The sequence below is a fragment of the Lissotriton helveticus genome, chromosome 7, assembly GCF_964261635.1.
Source record: "Lissotriton helveticus chromosome 7, aLisHel1.1, whole genome shotgun sequence".
NCBI lineage: Eukaryota > Metazoa > Chordata > Amphibia > Caudata > Salamandridae > Lissotriton > Lissotriton helveticus.
Window position 1 is genome coordinate 396,820,689 of NC_136068.1, and position 17,637 is coordinate 396,838,325.

At 45.2% G+C, this 17,637-nt stretch overlaps 1 protein-coding gene across 1 annotated transcript in view; it reads right to left on the bottom strand.

Annotated features, from left to right (window-relative positions):
* The window catches only part of LOC144768516 (serine/threonine-protein phosphatase PP1-gamma catalytic subunit B-like), a 65,086-nt gene extending 47,673 nt beyond the window's left edge, over positions 1–17,413 (bottom strand). Inside the window, exons 1-4 of the mRNA XM_078652250.1 lie at positions 17,221–17,413; positions 16,574–16,705; positions 16,102–16,332; positions 14,654–14,758 (exon numbers count right to left, since the gene is read on the bottom strand). Of these exons, the coding sequence (XP_078508376.1) occupies positions 14,654–14,758; positions 16,102–16,332; positions 16,574–16,705; positions 17,221–17,275 (523 nt within the window). The 5' untranslated portion in view covers positions 17,276–17,413. The remainder of the gene's footprint in view (positions 1–14,653; positions 14,759–16,101; positions 16,333–16,573; positions 16,706–17,220) is intronic.
* Between the last annotated feature and the right edge of the window lie 224 nt (positions 17,414–17,637).

Below are 17,637 nucleotides of genomic sequence, written 5' to 3' on the forward strand. Positions count from 1 at the left end.
GTCTGATCCTCTGGCTTTGGATCCAGTCGAGGGCGGATCCCTGTATTCCTGCATTGTGGAGTCTGGCGGCTAGCGTGCGATGTGAGACGGTGTCGAATGCTGCGGAGAGGTCTAGGAGGATAAGGGCCGCGGTGTGCCCCTGGTCTAGCAGCATGTGGATGTCGTCAGTGGCTGTGAGGAGGGCGGTCTCAGTGCTGTGGTTGCTGCGGATGCCAGACTGGGAAGCGTCTAGGATGCAGTTTTCTTCAATGAAGGCGGTCATCTGGGTGTTCACGATTCTTTCAGTGACATTGGCTGCGAAGGGCAGGAGAGAGAGATAGGCCAGTACTTTTTCAGGGCAGTTGGGTCGGCCGTTGGTTTCACCTCTGCGCGCTTCCAGTCTTCTGGGTAGATGCCGGATATGAGGGAGGAGTTAATTGTTCGTCCTTGTTTGGGTGCGATGACAGCGGCGGCCCTGTGGAAGATGTGAGGGGGCAGAGGTCCGTTGGGGCTCCTGAGTGCGTCTTCTTCATGGTTGAGGAGATGAGCTCGACGGATACGGGGCCCAGGCGGTGATGGTCGGCTTCTCGGTGGGTGGCGGCGTGCTGTTTTCTGCAGGCTTGCTGAAGTTGTCGTAGAGGGCCATGATACATTAAGGTACATAACAAATTAAACTGTATCGTGCCCAGATTGAGGCTTTCTGATGACCAGAAGCCTCAAGATCAAAGGTTGAGTGGTTTGTAAATGCCACCAGAACCCACACAGAGTATTATTAATGTAGATTAACTTTTGTATTACCCCCCCAGCTCACAGAACTGTTTGACCAAAATTTTCAGCTGCTTTAGAATAAAATGGTAAAACATGATGTTCCAATAATTAGTCCAGTTAATTCGGGGCTGTTATATGTTGCGTTCCTTAGACATTCACAAAATATTTTTTTGCTAAAGTCAAAGCAGGTTCTGCTTGTTGGAGGTAGAGGTTTTGACAGCTACTTTTTGCCAGGTTCAGACAACAATGGACAGATGATCACACAGAATCGGTTGTTCTTACTTCAAGGGTGGGGCGAGACAATTAATCTTTTGTTTATGTTGAAGGATAGAGTGAGACAATGAATCCTTTTCTATATTGAATAATATAAAACAATTAATCTTTCTTTATAGCGAAGGATAGAGTAAGACAATGAATCTTTTTTTATACTGAAGGACAGAGTACAACAATAGGCAGCTGACTGCGCCGAGCCTTCTGATTGTCTTCATGGATCAATCGCTTTGAAGAACAAAGTGAATTTGTTGCTATATTTCTTAAATTAATATTTCAAAGTCTCTCCAAGCTTAGAGCCTGTTTGACTTGCGAGTATGAATTCATGCGAATAAAGTATTTTTCTAGCCTCCATATTGGTTGAAATCCATAATTCACAGGAAGACTCCAATTAGTGTGACATATGTAAAACAGTGGACGGCGGTGACATACCCGTTGTGAATTATGGATCTTAAACATGGCTCTTTGTGCAACAACCATACAGTGGTTGGGTCTTGCTAAGGCAGACAAAGGGAGTGAGGCTTTTGTCTAGCCTCCAGTCCCATTGACTTCCAACACCTCACGCTTGTGCACTGGTACCGTTTCGGTGCACCAAGTTCGGTGCATTCTCCAGACCTCATGCACGCACTCAGCGCCTAAGGTGTAGGTTATAGTACAAACAATACAACATCACCCATACACTCCAAAAAGGGCAAATCGGTACCCTGCGGCCAGTGGCGCGCTTCACAGCCGCATAAGTGGCATGAAGCGCTTTATACATTCTAGATTACAGTAGTAATTGGAGTTACACGCCTCAAAGCTTCAGCGCCTCGTCAGAGGCAAGAAGCGCTATACAAATCAGATTACAGTGCAATATTTCCACTGAAGCCCCTTAAAATGCACCTAACCTTATTCAGTGCCCTACTCTTGCAGAAGACATGAAACGGGTGGTCAGGTGTTGCCCTGGGGGGCCATACTGAGGCAGGAAGGCCTCGCCGGAACCAGCACGCTCAAGGGACAAGCCTTCCTATGCAGCAGTCTCTGCACCTCCTTGTCTCTTTTCTTAAACCGAAGCCCCGCTCCCCCCACCCCTGTTTGTTATCTCTGGCCTAGGGCTAATACCATGTTTACAACTCTCTCTGCTCTGATAAGGCAGGTCTCTGGGTTGAGTTCTCGAAGAACAAAGAATACGTTTTTTTCTTCTTTCCTTTCTGAAACATTTTACAGCCCAGCCATTGAGGGAGTTACCAGACACCATTTATTAGGGAACGTAAGATGTTTTTCTTAGTTTGCGTCAAAAGGTATGTCAGATCTTTCAGGAATTTCCCCAGGAAATGATTCTTCACCGGTCTCCTTTAAACATACTGCTCAAGGGGACCAGGCTTTTTTTTTTAGTTAAGGCTCTCAACCTGGTTATACCTAGTGGTCAGGTGGGCCCTACTTAAGTTGAAAGGTGCTGTCAATCAACAGACTACATATTGATTTTCTTACCCCTTTCTCAGTGTTTAGTTGACTACCAGGCTGTATGGTCTGGTTGGAGTGACCACAAACCCTTAGGTATTGTTAAAGTACTGGCAACAGAGATTGCTTCTGCTGGCTCCTTCCATTAAACTTTTTTTTCCTGTGGACCAAGGCAGTAGTCTGAAATGGATGAAAGTGATCCCAGTGTAGTTCTGTGGAAATCTATTCTGTTAGATGAGTAATGAGCTTGAATTCCGTTGTAATCCCAACTCCGGGCCTAGAGAAGTTTTAAATGCTTTTTCTACACTTTGTGATAGTGTGAGGGCTGCCCTCAAGGTCTCCAGTCAAGGTCATAAAATTCCCTGTGGGGATGCTGGTTTGATGAGACCTGCTCCAAAGCTCATTGTGATTTAATAAAGGCCCTTAAATGTTCCCCAAGGGATAGAGGGGAGGTGTCCTTAATGATAGTTCCACCCTTTGGAGAGTTCTTAATCATCCATTTTTGCATCAGATCTTATGAGGTTGGAACAGAGTCCTTAACCCAATGTGTTGAAGAGAAGGAGCCGGTCAACCCAATCTTTTTTTTTCCTCTGAAGAAGTCAGGGGGTGTCATCAGGAGATTAGCAGGTAACAAAGCTCAGGGCCTTGATGGCGTTCCTGCAGATCGTTTCAGGAGTGATGTAGCTATTTGGGCCCCTTGTTATCCAAAGTATTAAATGCATCTGCGCTACGGGGTCATCCTAGCTCATGGGCCCATTCTATAACTGTGTCAATCTTTAAAAAGGGTGACCGAGACGATCCAAGATGTTACAGCCCCATCTCCTTGATTGATGAAACTGTCAAGTTCCTGGTTCAGGTGGTCTTGGGAAGGCTGTCTTTCTGGATTAAGTAGAAATAAATCTCCAACTTACAGTTCAGGCCAGGCTTACTTACGCATCATCAATCGGAGTCTGAACCAGCAATTATTAACTCAGAGTACACTGTGGCAATAAAGGGCACCCATTTTCAGAGTTTTATGGCTCTTACCTCAGTGTTTGATCAGGTCAATTGCCCCAAGCTTTGGTAATTGATTTTGTCTATAGGAGTAGACCAGGCCTGGTGTCTTTTTTTTGGGGGGGGGGGGGGGAATATCCATAGGGAGATGTCTGCGTCTGTGAGGTTTGGGTGGAATGGCTCCTATACAAAGTCTTTTCCCATAACTGGAGGAGTAAGGCAGTGGTGTATCCGGGATCCATTTTTATTTACCATCTATATTAATCGCTTAAAAGAGGTGCTCTTGGAGAAACAATTTGCTGTTTCCCATGTAGGTGCCCATTCGTTACCAGTTCTGCTATACCCAGATGATGCCATCCTTATGTCAAGGACGGCAATAGGGATTTAATTCCTTGATACCTTTGCTGATTTCATGGATAGTTTAGACCTTTCTATAAATAATACTAAATCGTTTGCAATGGTGGCTGGCACTAAACCCATCAAGCAGAAACCCCTTTTTCGTAAAACTAGGAACGCTCAAGTTCACACTTTTATTTACTTGGGCGTTTTGCTTGATTATGGAAACACACGGGGACCATTGCTAACCTTAAAAAGATGAATGCTAGCAAGCTCCTCATGGTCGCCAGGAAACCATGTTAAGAATGCCAAATGTGTGTTTGCCACGTTATTGTAGTAATATTTGGAAGTTTCAGAACTGTAGTGTAGGTCACACAGGACTACCAACTGAGTTTTTTGTTCCAGTTCCGTGTCTTCACGCAGATAGCCGTGAGCGTGCGAGGACACCGCCAGCTGCCCCGCGACTCCAGGCTTCCAGTCTCCAGCCCCCCGGACCGTCGATTTCCACACATCAGGGGTCCAACACTTTTCATCAGTCGCAGGCGCCAAGCGAGGCAGAGTGACAGTACCTCAGAGCACGGACTCCATTCCACAGACGGTGCCGTTCCAATGCCCAACAACAGCTAAAATAAACAGCTATGGCACAGCAGTTTTAGCAGCAGAAACATTTCAAGGTCTACACGGCCGCACAGGAGACCACAGTCAGGGGTGAGTCCTTGCAGCAGGCAGGCACCACCACGGTAGCGGTAAAGTGGCAAGTGCGGCCGCCATTAGTTGGCGGCCGCAGGGAGTGTGAGCCCTCGGCTGTCTCAGGGAGGCGGCCTGATCAGATCAGGTGCAGCCAGTGACAGCCCTGTGCGCCCGCTTGCCCCTCCCACCTGCTCCCCTGCTGCTCCCCGGCTACTCTGCTGAAACAATTCCACGCCTTTGGAGAAAAACAAACATTTGCGCCTATCCCCAAAGGCTACACTCCGGTAAAAATAACAACTCAAGTATCACCAATTGTACAACTACCTGCATGCAAATCCAACAACGCACAGACGCATAGATGCTTAGTGCTCCAGCCCGGCAAATATACAGTGATCAGCTCGTGCCACACGGTGCCTGGCAAGTGCAATAGGCCAGTCAGAGAGAAGGCTACAAAAATTTGGTAAAGTCCAGTAATGCGGTCAGGGAGAATAAGAGGAAGGAAAAAGAGGACAAACACCCACAAGTCATATCTAAAAACGAAAACGTTGAGGATATGGATGAGGAATGAGCCTTCACTGACATTACGACCCAAATGCACATCGCCCCCAGTACATCCTCTGTAGATCATGGCCCGCTATACCTAGAGGACACAGAAGCCATAGAAGCGTGGTACAAGTGCGGAGCCACAACAGACGTACCAGCAGTCACGGCAAGCACTTTGGAAACTACAGGGAAAAACTCTGCAGAGTCCACCCCACAAGCCAAGTATGCTGGAAGCTAGAAAACAACCATACGGCTCTAAATAGGCATAATTCCTGCCCAAACAGCAGTAAAGGGGCACCAATTACGGATTTTCCAGAGGTTGCAATTAAAACCTCAGAGGAAAACCGGAGTCGTCATGTTTCCTAACACTCCACAGCTACTAACCTAAATAACCTACCAAATAATGACAAAGTCTTCCAAAATGATGCCGACACGAACCCTTCAGGTGATAGAAGTACTATCAATAGTGAGGGTGAAAGGAAAGAAAAGCAAGAACCCCTGCACATGGGATTGGACACCACGGGCAACAAAAACAAAGAAATTCATTGCCCCCCAATTATTAACACCCAAAGCCCTCCATTGTCCAGAAATCTGTCAAAGCAAGAACTTCCAGGTAACTGAGGCACTAATTCATTACCACTCGTCTATCTTGGATATACCCTACCAGTCCCAGCAACAACAATCTTCACCTGGATACAGCGGACACACCAGACAAGACAGACACATTGAAAGTGACCCAACATATCAGTTTAATATAATTACCTAGAGTCCTTTGGACATGCCATATTCGCCGTCGAGGGCCTACTCCCCCGTTTGTCAGCAGGACACTAATTCAAACACCCACAATCAAGTTAAACCAGATTCGCTTTTCCATACACGGGAAATAGAAAAGCACTTTTGCCAGGATCTCTGCCAGGTTAAACCAAATGCGTGACGTCATGCCAACCAAATTTCCCGGGAACCACCACTCCGATACCACCCATCCAAAATAAGGTATCACCCAGCAGGTTTTCTGGCTCTTTGAGCCAGCCATTCTCAGGGCACCCGCATTACCGGGAACATCATGCTCACTCAATATCAGTAAAACAAAGTGGTCCATCAATATCTCCAGTCTGACCTCACCTGCTAAATACAATGAACACTATCAGCAAAGCAATGATCCTCCATGCAGACAAATTGGACACCCAAGTAGACCTCTTAAATATTCTCGCAATCCATGTTCAGAGGGTCGAACAAAAGTTGCACAGCTTCAATTAGATGATTCTGAGGGTGCAGCGAGACCGGGAATCAGCTTATCAAATGTGTCACTGTCACTTCACCCAAATAATCGATAAATTAGCTTCAGTTCCAACTCTATTGACAGAACTACTGGGCACAACAAGGGAAGTTTAAACCAAGCTTGCAACTTCAACAGAGAAAGAAAGAGAAGCTTTAAAGCAAATAGACTTGGAAGGTCTCAATTCCACAGAGGGACACAAAAACAGTGAAATAGGATCAACCCCCGCACTAATCAAACTAATCAAGGCAATAACGTCCATATCAAATTCACCAAGTGTACTTGACAACTCAGGCCCCTTGGATTTTTCACTCCAAGTTCAACGCAAGCAGTCTCCATTAAGACAATCAAAAGTAACCAAGCCACTATCTAAACGGGAGAGAAAACAACAGAGAAAGTCCAGAAAGAGCAAACAAACAAGCCATGCATCAGTTCTAATTCTGGCAACACCCGTTCATAATGGAACTCCTCAAGAAGATAAAGTAATTCAAAATAGCATGGAAGCAGTAAGTCTTAAGGAGCAACCGATTTAATCTCTTATTTTGCCCGCCATTCTTAGTATCTCAAATGTAAATGTAAATGTTTTTGTACTTGTATAGCGCACAGCTACCTGCAGTGGGTTTCCCGGCGCTTATACGAATACCGCAAGGGAACCCTTCCTGGCTTTCCCTGTGAAGTGTCCACTCCTGGGCACCCCCTTGGTGCAGACCAGGCATCCCTCGCGTTGTGGGGGCCGTTGTGGAGACTAAGCAAGCTATTGCCCAGAGTTGCAGCGTGGGACCCATGATCAGAACAGGCACTGAGGCAAGAATATCCGGTCAGGGGAATTAATGAGCCCGAGACCTGCCGAGGTGGGAATCGAACCCTGGTCCCTGGCCAGAGCTCTGCATCGAGGTCTGCCTGCTCCAACCATTGAGCCACACTTCTCCTCTATCAAATCACAATACAAGGGAGCTATCTCCACCAGAAAAAATAAATAGTTTATTTAAACCTGCAGTAAGTAAGGAGAAATACAATCTAAAAACTCAGGCCTTACAATCAATAGCAGGGAGCTACACAGCGGCAATAAGGAAAACAAGCCAGGGTGAGGCTACCTTGACCCAGGAAAACAGCACAAACGTAAGACGTAATCCGGAAACAAATAGGGGAGGCGAAATCCATCCACAAAAAAACACATTGGAATTTCGAGATTTCTCGCCGACATCCTCGGAGTCCATGGAGGTGAAGAAAGAAACAGAAAGGAGCTCAGTTAATGAGTGGCTGTACGACCCTCCAAATAACAAATTGGTCTTTAATCCCCAATATGTCTCAAGGGGAACGCATGACATTCTTAATAGAAGTGTATTGCTCAAATTATTTAAAGCTCCCCCCCCCCCCCCTTGAGCCATATCAATACCAACGACATCGAAAGCATTTAGTTCAAACAAAACTCGAGCCTCATGGGTCAAGAATTCACAACAGCCACATTCATCAATAATACTATCGCCGAAAAGATCTGGCAGCAGAAGGACTTGCTCACTAAATGAGGTATCAAATTAAAGATAGTCCCTCTATGTTACCCCAGCCCGTTACAACCACCACTTCACACTGAGTCTGTTAAAAGGGGCAAAAGGCCCAGATCCTCATAGCCTAACAAAGGATAGAGTACTCGACCAGGAAAATTACCATCACCTTTGACCATCCTGAAACTAGTAAGCCTTTGGGTTACCGGCCCTCGAACATGGCAGTCACTCCCTTGGGAAGGGCATGAATAATCCCAACAGCTCCACACACATCAAGGTTGCAACATCTGTCTTGGAACGGGCACGGCCTGCACACAAAATTAGAAGATCCCAACTTCATGGCTTTTTTAACAGCACAACATTCTTTTTCAAGAATCTTGGCAGAAAACCCCCTCCCCAATAACCGGTTACATAGAATTCCTGAACCCGGCCAAGAGAGCTACAAAATATGGAAGAGCAGAAGGGGGCCTCTCCATCTATATTTCAACAGAAATCCCATGGCATGCTTCCATTATAGACTTGGATTGTTCTTGGATGTTATGTGTCAATCTTGGTGCCTCGTTGTCCCACAGTCTGCTTATACTCAATATCTACATCCACCCCGCATCCAAACAAAAGAGGCCAAGAATCGAACATCTAATTGCATCATTAACAACATTAAAACTAGCCTATCCAGATGCAAACATCATATTGCCGGGCGACTTCAACATGAATCTACAACAGGTCAGGAATAAGGGTACAACAGAGGCCACACCAGCCCCTAATCGACAGGACACACTTGGTAAGTGATGTGCAGCCCGCCTGAATGACCTCTCAATGTGTGTACTCAATGGTCAAAGCCCGACAGATTGGCTCGCAGCATACACAAGGGTCACCCAAAAAACACGCTCAACCATGGACTACACCTTCAAGGACTATGACCTTCTCCCGTACATTGAGAACTTTCAAATAAAAGACAGGGCAGAAAGCGATCCTCAACCGCAATCTTTAACTCTATCAGAAACTTTTGCAATTCCAGAGAAAGCAAAGGCGATGTCTTCTCTAACACAATGTTATAACCTAAAACGCCTCTGCTGGAAAAAGGAAAATTCTGAGGACATCACAAGTATATATACCAGTCTCTTGGAAAGATTCAACCTCAAAACATTGAGTATAAAGGCCTGGGAGTTCTTCATCCATGTCATAAACAATACATTTTCCATGCACGCCGATAGCCATAAAGCATAAAGCCCAAAAGGGGCAGCCTGATTTCAACGCCTGTCTGAGGAAACAAAAACAACAACTAAATAAGTACCTTAGACAACTAAGATCTCGGGGACCAGAACATCACCAGAAAATCCTGCTTTTAGTTGCAAAAGCAAGTAAGGAGCATAAAAGGGAAATACAATTGGCCAAAAAGATAGTACTACGAACATATTTGGGCAAAACTTCTCCATTCATGTAGACTAAGGGACTCCAAGCTCTTTTGGGATCATATCGATCAGCTAACTAATGGCAGGAGTCGACATCACAACTCTGATGTAATAGAGGCCACTTGGAGAGCCCATATCGAACGCTTATATAACGAAACTCAATCTTCAATTGCCCCAAATAGCGGAACATCAACAGGGAAGGGGGCCGGTGGTGGACAAGTTAACGACATCCTGATTCATGAATCACATGTAGTCTTCGAGTCGTTTTCAGAACAAGTACAAAAAATCATAAAAAATGTAAAACCTGAGGGAGCTCCAGGTCCCAATGGACTACCAAATGCTCTGTTTCGTCATGACCCCGAATTTTTGGTCTGGTCTCCTGACTCCCCACTCCCTTTTTCACCAAAGCCATAGCATGCAGTCTGACTCCTGAGTCCTGGAGAGGAAGTATTCTTAACCCAATCCACGAGTCGGGTTCCCGCTCGGATCCTTCCAACTAGAAGTTGATTGCACTAATAGATGTGGAGGTGAAAATACACGCATCTAATCTCTTGGTTGATTTAGTGGCTTGGGTTAGCCGAACAAACATAATACCCTACACGCAAACTGTATTTCGGGCAGGGATGGGCACCCTCACTAACATCTCTGCGGTTACTCTCCTAGTCAATCAAGCCTTTGCAAAATCTAGGCCTCTGTATGCCGGCTTTATCGACCTAAAAGCGGCCTTCGATAAAGTTTCAAGAGCTAATTTATGGGCAAAAATGCAAGACTGGGGGGTCCCGCCAAGACTTCTGGAGGCCATCATCAATCTTTATTCTCACAAGTGGGTCCAAATCAAGAAAGGAGATGGGTCCAGTTTAAGTGGCAAGATTCCAACATTCAAAGGGCGAAAACAGGGCGGCGTTTTAGTGCCCCGTCTATTTAACATATACACCTCCGATCTTGATAAGCGCCTTAGGTTAATCCAAGCCAACCCTCCATAATTTGGCACAATGCCGACACTGTGTCTCCAATATGCAGACGATTTCATCTTGCTAGCACAAACTCCAGTAGGCCTTCAGAAACTGGTTACGGAATTGGGAGCCTACACTACCCTGAACCAACTTACGATTAACCACCAAAAAACAAAAGTTATGTTTTTCCCCCAAATACAATAAATCCGCCAAAAGGCATACTTTTTCCTGGAAATTGGCTGATAAACCACTGACCAGGGTAGTTTGCTATAAATACCTAGGCTTTCAGCTAGATTGCAAGCCTAACTTTAAGCTAAATTTGGACCAAGGACGTATGAAAGTCAAACAATTGTTATTCGCTTTCAAAATCCTAAGAAAATAACTCATAGAATGTTCCACTGGTCACTTGCTAAAAGTGATTGCCGCAAAATTCCTACCTTCCATCTCATATAGCTCAGAAATTCTGAACATTAAAGATGCCATAGTCTTAAACATAGCACAATCCACATTTAAGAGATTGTTTTTAATACGGCTACACACTTCACAGGCACAAATCCGCCTAGAATATAGATAAAAAAATAATAATAAATAAAAAAATCAGATCATGTCAAGACAAGGCGTATTAATAAAGTATTACTGGAGGATGAGGGATGCAGAAGACAACACCCTAATCCACCATTGTTGGGTTGAGATTGAAAATCAAGTGAGTCTAGTCAATTCAACCACAACAGTTCTGAACGAATCCTTGTCGGAACTACAGCTATAGGAGGCTTGGCCCACCCCGGCACCTTACTCTGGATTCAAAAGTGTGGTGAATAACGCCTTCAAGCGGATCTCTATATTAGCAGACAAAATGATCTTTGCAAAAAAATATCACGCCTGGGCTGTGATACTGGCCTACCAGAGACTCAAGCCGCAACAGTATCTGATGGAACATTTCTCCTGACAGAAAAAGTACTATCTGACGTGCCTACGAATGGGATCTTTCCCCTTAAAGGATCTGACCCCAAGATGGAAACAAACATGGCCATCCAAGGAATGCCGCCTCTGTGGTCAAGGGGACGGTCACTATTACATCTACTATGTACTTGCTCTTTTTTATTGGAAACTCGAAAAAACATCCTTTGGGAGAACAAATAAGAACATGTAGAGTAGCAGTCATTAGGTTTCTTGGAGGGTCATCGATTCCCCTGTCCTGTAGAGCTATAAAACTCTGGAAAATGGTGACAAAAGAACTGGGAAAAGGCAACTCTAGCCAAGTAGCCACCTAATAACCCGTTGGCACATATTCTTTAAATGTACTGTTATACTTGTCATTTTAATTTAATTAGCTGCCCTCTATTCATGGTTACGACCATAAGGCCTTTTTAAGTTTTTAAAATGTACACTTAAAGAATTGTGTTTTATAATGGTTGTCCATCCTTTTATGATTTTTAACTAATCAAATAAAAATATATTTGACTTGCGCCATTCAGGTTGAGGAGAATAGGTGTGCCAAGCACTTATTGGCCGCCCCACAAAGCACACCAACTTATGCTGCTAATGAGGAATTGGGCCTTAAATACATCTCGGATACCAGCGTTAAGATTATTGTTGTAATGGATATCCATGTGGTACAAGGGTGAGCAAACCTTGAACAAAGATCATTAAGGAGTGTCTTACCCTGGATAATGTAAGAGCGATTTTTTGTTTGAGATATAGTAAGTCAGACTTTACTATATTGGGCCATCTGAATCTGCTTTTATGTCCCGATAGGATAACCAGGGATGATGATAAAGGGGTTAAAAAATAATTTCTTTTGACTGTATTGCTACGAGGGAAGCCAGTTAATTACAGAAACCTGCTGCTATATTACGATGACAGTGGTTGGAGGAAAACCCGCGGGGGAGATTCTGCACTTCTTCCAATGGGCTCGCAGAGCCAGCCAGAAGAAGAGCGGCATTGTAATTCCATGAATGACGGCGGATCTAGCCCCGGCTCGGACGTCTGGATTACAATGCCGGTATCAGACAGTCTTTACGACATTGAAAGGCTGTCAAAGTGACCATGGGGCCACCTAGCCAGGCCCCCTTCCCCCCTGGCCCTTTGCTATGGGTTAAACATACCTGCACCCTGTGGCAGGCACTGTGAGGTGCCTGCCACACGGTGAAGGGATGTTTCCAAACATCCATTTTAATATGGCAGTTTGTGCAGCAGGCATTTTGCACCCGCCTCACAAGCTGCTATAGTAAAATGGATGTTTCCAACCACCCTATGGGCTGCCACATCCTAATACTGAGGTCAGCACCGCTAAGCTAAGACTGGGCGTTTCCAGACTGCTACGGTCTGCCCAACATCGTAATGAGCCCCGGTATTGTCAACTGAGACTTATTTGACATTGGTGACCAATATGGATCTTCACTAGCAATTAAAAGGGTTTAGATTGAGCCTTTTTGCACAATTAAATAGTTCTCTGCAGCACGCTCACGGCGCTCGTGGACCTAGTAAATGTGAGAAAACCTCTGCCGAGACTACTGTATTTTGTACTATTCTATCCGTTTATGTTTCCAAGGAAAAGATTTTTAATACCTCCTTTAAAGGATTTAAAATGTAAACAAGTGATGCCTGCTATGCTACACCCCCTAATGTGCAAGGATGTTCATACCTGCGTGAATGTGGGGCATTTTGTTTTTTTAAGTAGCGCAGTCAAGCTTCGGGAAACCTGGCCTTAACTTTGTTAGGGGCTTTTAGTCCTTGATGCAGTCCCGAAGTTTCAATCCCTGAAGGGTACTATGGCAATGGAAGAAATTGGGAGGAAGGTTATTTGAGGGTTTAAAGGTAGCTTATCAATCCCTCTGATCCATTCCTTACACAACAGACCTAGATGATGAGGAATGGACTGCAGCAAAAATGGCTCCCAAACTAATGGCCATGTCTGCTCGCCTTAGATGAGTACAATTCAAATATTTACATAGAGTGTACTTCCAATCTACCAGATTGAGTGAGTGGGTCGGACACCATCAGCTAAATGTTTGTGAAAGGTAGTTCTTGCAAACCATATGGGGATGCCCAGGCATTTTATAATATTAGCTAAAATACAAATATATATTTAGATGGTTCAGTGGGCCACGTTTCTCCCCCCTCGACCGCAGGGTAGACAAAATGCATGAGCACTAGAGGGACTGGGCTTCAAGATCACAAAGCTCAAAGAAGTGGAGTTGCCCAACCACCCCTTCTAACGGGAACGGTTGGGATTGGGGGAGGGTAATATAATGGACCACTGTGCCATGGCGGGAGAAGAGGTGGCTGTGTGCAAAGCGAGGGGCTGCTCAGGCAATAAAGATCTGGTCCAGATGGAAATTAGAAACACTGCTTGAACTAAATTGCTGCATTAAAACCAAATTACATAACTGTCTGGGAGAAATGGCTCAATGGATGCACAAGCATTCCCTGAAATTGAATGCTGGGAAATCGGAGATTTTATTGTTTGGAGGAGCAAAACACGTGTGGGATGCCACATGGTGGCCTCCCTCACTAGGAACGGCCCCCTCTCCCAGTCAACATGCCAGGAACCTGGGGATCATCATGGATGATGCACTTTCCATGAAAGACCATGTTAGATCACTCTGCAGAAAAGGTTTTGCCATACTCAAACTCCTTGCCAAAATATTCCCCTGGCTACCCTTGGACTGTAGACGGTCTGTCACCCAAGCCCTATTGGTCAGCCGCCTGGACTACGGCAACGCACTTTTTAACGGGATGAATGACCAGTTATTTTCACGCCTACAGATTGTGCAAAACCAGGCGGCTAAACTTATTCTCAACAGGCGGCTAAACTTATTCTCAACAAAGGTAAACGTGACTCAGCATTGGAGTACTTGAGTAAACTTCACTGGCTCCCGATGCGTCAGAGGGCTGCCTTCAAATTACTCAGCCATGCTCACAAAACTCTACATGGAACAGGCCCTTCGATACTTCAGGGAAGGATCGAATTCTACAGACCCAACAGAAACCTGCGATCATGCCATTCTGCTTTAGCGAAGCCTAAACGTATTTATAAGGCCAGAGCAGGTGGACGTTCCTTTTCCCACCTGGCAGCCAAAAGGTGGAACGAGCTCCCTTCAGACCTAAGGCACACCACCAACTATCTTCAGTTCAGAAGGAATCTTAAAACATATCTCTTTCCCAAGCCGTAAGTTTCAGCATACACCTCAGCAGCTTTCCTGGTTCTTAGCGCCGTGATATCCCTTGGGATGAGTGATGCGCTCTACAAAAACCACAAAATAAAATAAAATAAATAAAACTAGACAATGGGGTCATTATATTCCATAATCTACCGCAGAAGGAAAGGCATGTATAGCAGGAACCCCTACTGTACTTGATTAAGACTGCTTAAAAAAAAAAGTGGATATAATATTATTAGATGCATGCTGATGCCCTGCATAAACGATTTAAAAACGAGTTAGTTATTTCAAGGGAGACTATAGGAGAAGCTAGGACACGATTGCTCACCTCCATGGCAGCAGAAAATTTTCTCGTCCACGATAGCAGCAACAGGCAAGCAGTTGAAGCAGTCAGTGAAGGTTTTCCAGAGTTTGATGTTATAACGGCGTTTACCTAAAGAGCAGAGAAACGGACAAACTTAACGTGCAGTCAACAACAGTGGGCGCTACTTAATGGTGGAGAGTTCTTTACTAATCTGTGGATACAGGTGGGCCTTGTTCTCTCTTCTAGTCAGCATTGCACTACAGACAGATACTTCACCGTATTGCCCACCACTCACTGCTCATTTCCGCCTCTTGTAGAAGGCAGATTATGCTAACAGGCTCTTTCAGTAAGCGGACAGTGCTTTTTACATCCCCCCCCCATCCCATAGAGACATCATTGGTCAATCCGGCCAAAATCGTCTAGTGTCCATCCACTGTTTAATACCTCCATGCGGTCACCCTGCGCCACCAACTAGTTAGTTCTAGTTTTCTCTCTGAATACCCCAAGTCATACAGTGCATTGCCCTTCAGTCTTAGTCCAAATGGTTTAATTTCAAGCACACATATTTCCAATGTGAAAAAGAGGGCGAAGTGAATTCAAACTAAGATGTGCAATTTATCCATTGACGCATTCAGCAAATTAGGTATACAGTAGGGAAAAATATAGATACTTGGACCCATCATTTACCCGATTTATAGACACCCTGAGAGGACAAAATCATTGACTTAACATTAGATAGGGATAATAACCCGGGACAAATTAGATGAGGAAAAGCGATTAGGAAAGCAAAAAGGCCAGGTTTGCTTGCCTAGTCTTAACCGTTGCGTGTGCAACACAGTCCTAACATCTTTTCCCAGTACACCCATACCATCCTTGTGCAATAATAATTTAATGATACCAATATATAAGAAAGCCTATATTGATAAACTCATCTTTATCTTCATTTTAAGAGGAACAGAAAGCACATGTTTAAAGTTTATAATGAGGATATTGTTCGGTTTGCTTACCAAAAATCACCTTACACAGGAAATGTAATTGATATCATGATTGCACGAGACTGGTTAAATCTTTTTTATAATTGTTGGGAATACTGTCCGCATAAGTGTTGCTTTATTATCTATGAAAAGGGTAATGACTAAATATATATATCTCACAACAGTAACGTTTGGTCTCTGAGAAACACAGCATAGTGCTTTTTTTTCCATGAGGCAGGCATCATTAGGCCTCAACAAATATACACACACATACATAGCACAGGGCTTAGTCCATGAGGCAGACATTTGGCATCAATAGAATATATATATATATATATATATATATATATATATATATATATACACACACACACACACACACACACACACAGGTGTCTTCCTTACTCTGATCGTGCAAAGTCTTAGATGAAGGGAATGCTTATTTTGTGCGCCGAAACACCTGGCCACTTTACACACATCACAAATACTTCCACGTACATTCATCATAGAATCCATAAATGCGGTTGATGCTGGCACACTCGTGGTTCCCACGCAGCAGGAAGAAGTTTTCTGGGTACTTGATCTTGTAAGCCAGGAGGAGACAGATGGTTTCCAATGACTGCTTCCCACGATCCACGTAGTCACCTAGAAAGAGGTAGTTACTCTCGGGAGGGAATCCCCCATACTCGAAGAGCCGCAGAAGGTCGTAGTACTGCCCGTGTACGTCTCCTAGAAAGAAGGACACAGGCTTAAGTAAAGGGGTGCCAGTGATTGCGATAACATGCAGGGAAAACTCGTAATTTAATGAGATAATGAGACCAGAAGCAGCATTAACTAACTTCAGAAAGTAGACATTCTAACAAAGAAGAGTCTAGAAGGAGGGTTTGACTAGAGCAAGCGACGTGCAATGAAAACATAGAACATAAATAAAGTCAGACACTGAGCAGGACCTGGTACCCAGAGGCCTCACCACAGATTTTCAAAGGCGCCTCCAGCTCCAGGAGGATGGTCTGGCTCAAGAAAATCTCGCGGGATTTCAGACACAAGCCCCGGATCTCGGTCTCCGCCAGCTGCACATTCTTCCCTGGACGGCATCCTTTCGCTGTACGGAAAGAGAAAGACAGTCTTATGAGATGAGCCACCTTCAGTGGGGGCAGCCACGGTAGAGAAAGCCGCGCGTTGCCACCACAGCCTTCCATATTCGGCCATCGTTTTAACACGTGAAAAAAGAAACCCAGGAAGCGCCCGGCGCTGCAAGTCAGCAGAAAGAGGCGAAATACGCAAAGGAGGAATGAACCCTGCAGCTTTGCTGCTACCATATGGCACTGTGGAGTCCAAACATCCACAGGCCCTAAACACCGCAACACAAACACACAACCCGTGTGCAGCCCTTCCACCATGCATTGCTGGCGATGCACCCCGTTCTCATGCACACCCTCGCTCTATTAGCGTAGTAAGGACATTTCACAGACTACACCCTTCCCCATCCTCGTCCGTGACTTCTAATTCCGCCCACGCCGAACCCTTCGTACCCTCGCCACGGGGTTAGTAACCCTTCCCACTGCCTCCTCCTTCAAACACATCCAGGAGCCCCCCCCAAATCTCAATGGTCCGCACCTTCCAGCAGCCTTTGGATGATGGAGTCTATATTCAGCTTCTCGCTCTCGCCCATGGCCTCCGCACGCGTGAGCGCTTCCAAGTCCTTCGATGCGCCGCCGGCTCGGTGGTAAACGAGCACCCGCAGCACTTACCGCGCGGCGGCCTTTGCAACCATGTATTTTGTGAATGGAACTGGGTGGCGCCGTTATCCATTGGTCGAGTGTATAAAGAGGCGGGTTCCTTTCGAACTACAACTGTCTTGATTGGGTGCCCGCATACTTCGAAACAACCCACTGTACTTGGAGGGGAACTCCTTCACCCGCGATACCTTTATGAGCATGGCGACAGGACAAGGACACTGAAGAAAGATGCAGAAAGTACAACCATTGGCAAAGTCACCAGGTCTCCCTTACGCGAGATTATTGGTTGTGGAAT